Genomic DNA, 2,221 nt, shown 5'->3' on the forward strand with positions numbered 1-2,221 from the left:
TAGTAAGCACAATTTAATATGCCAAGTTGATAATCTTCACCATCTTTGTTTATATTGTGTATCATTTGTTCCTTCGAATTCGCTTGCGTTTAAATGTAACACGCAATTGATGTTAAGTGAAGAATTCCAAATAAATTTGTTTCTACGATGTGAGTATGAATCGTTTTATCAGTGAAACTTAATCAATATCGATTATCGAGTTTAATCAAAATAAACAGATACGTTGATAAGCTCACCAGCTGTTGTATATAATGTATCTTGTTTTGTATATAATTGGATTATTTAAAGCCACTCCGATAATAGCAAACAGAATTCGCTAGCTTAAACAATAATTGTGTTTTTTTTAATTCAACAAAAATTTTTGTTTATTTAAAAAAAACAAACTTTAAGAGCGAATACTGCAGACCATCGTCCGTCTGTCACAATAAATAATGAGTTCTTTTATTATTAATTCCAATGAGTAAATCCTCAATAGCGATAAGAAGTTATGCTACAAAATGGAAGTATTTCAAGTCAATTGTATTTGAGAAACCAAATTATTGTTTTCTAATTTAAAAGAGAGACTTTAAGTGACAATATTACTAACAGACAAGTAAGAAAGTTACAGTCGAGTGTGCTCGACTGTGAGATATCCGCTACCCATTTTTAATAAAGGCAAAAAATTGCGGTATCATTTTCAAAATATACCGAAAATACTAAAAAAAATACTAAAAATATACCAAATGGTATATGTGGTATATCGATATAGTACCGCATTCAAAATATACCATAGACGGCACAATGTACCAGATTGTCGGCCAAAGCAACTAAGACCCCTAGTAAGTAGGCGTTTTTGCCCATACAAAAGTATTTCTTTAATAACTTCCACAATTTTTATCTGATCGCAAATTTTCAGGAATTATAACTACTATAGTAATTATTGCATATACCAAAATTCGTAACTCTAGCTTTAAAATTAGGCTTGTTATTCGATTTTTTTTGATTTGCGGGGGCGGAAGTGGGCGTGGCAAAAATTTGAAACAAACTTGATCTGCGTGCAAACATAACAAATGCTGTCGAAAAAAAATAATAGCTCTATCTCTTATAGTCTCTGAGATCCAGTGTTTCATACGGACGGACGTACAGACACACAGACGGACAGACGGACATGGCTATATCGACTCGGCTGTTGACGCTGATCAAGAATATATATACTTTATAGGGTCGGAGATGCCTCCTTCTACCTGTTACATACATTTCCTGCCGGCACAAAGTTATAATACCCTTCTACCCTATGGGTAGCGGGTATAATAATCAACAGTCATTTAAGAAACTAATTCCAAATAGTGAGTTCTTTTATTGTTAATTCCCAATGGCGATAAGAAGTTGTACTACAAAAAAAGTCAATTCGATAAGTAAACAACTCGCAGCATTTAAAAGTAATTATATAATATTTATTTATGCACTATTTACAACATTTAAGAATACTTTCAGGAACTTAATTGCCAAAACTACATGATAATAAAAAAAAACACACAGAAAAAAAAAAACAATTCCTTAAGAATATTTATAAATTAGTTTAAAGCGCTGAAACTCTTTTGTTGTTCGTTCAGGCAACTAAAGATTGATGGAGTAGAAAGTGGACGCTTCTTCGCAGGCTTGTTTAACAAGCTCGAAGAGCGACTTGTTCACACAATGCGGATATTGAACTAGTTCATTTTGTGGCACAAATCGGAACTAGTTGCACATTCGATCACAGCACTGGTAACTCCATTCCTTTCCTTGCCTATTCCTTGGCCACATGACGCTTCGCCTTGGGCATCGCAACCTCCAGCGAGCGATCCACATACGCAAAGTTGTCCACGGCGCTGACATAAAGAGCGCCGCCCATTACAGCCAGAGCACCGGTAATCGCAATCTTGGACCACATGTTGAATGCAGAAATCGAATCGAAATCGAAACTGAGAAACTGAGAAACTCAACAAAGTGACTGACGTTCGAGCTATGCGTTTGCACTATGCGCGAGCCTCACGACCTGCATGACGCTTTATATAGCGCAGCGACAGCGACTCCAGTTCATTCCCCATTCCGCAATTTCCCACCTCCCCTGCTTCACTGCTTCCCTGCTTTTGCGTTCTCACTTCGAGAGCTTTCGCTATGCGCTATGTGCGGTTGGTCACGTCGCCCTGCTGCCTACCGCGTCAGCCACTGAGAAGCAGAAGCTTTTGCTTTAGCAACGGAT

The 2,221-nt window shown here is 37.0% G+C and overlaps 1 protein-coding gene across 1 annotated transcript; it reads right to left on the reverse strand.

Annotated features, from left to right (window-relative positions):
* Nucleotides 1–1,410: 1,410 nt before the first annotated feature.
* LOC117577889 (uncharacterized) lies at nt 1,411–2,009 on the reverse strand. The gene has a single exon (XM_034262867.2). The coding sequence runs from the start codon at nt 1,907–1,909 to the stop codon at nt 1,766–1,768; it is 144 nt and encodes a 47-aa protein (XP_034118758.1). The 5' UTR covers nt 1,910–2,009; the 3' UTR covers nt 1,411–1,765.
* Between the last annotated feature and the right edge of the window lie 212 nt (nt 2,010–2,221).

This window comes from Drosophila albomicans, chromosome X (genome assembly GCF_009650485.2).
Source record: "Drosophila albomicans strain 15112-1751.03 chromosome X, ASM965048v2, whole genome shotgun sequence".
In the NCBI taxonomy this organism is placed as follows: Eukaryota; Metazoa; Arthropoda; class Insecta; order Diptera; family Drosophilidae; genus Drosophila; species Drosophila albomicans.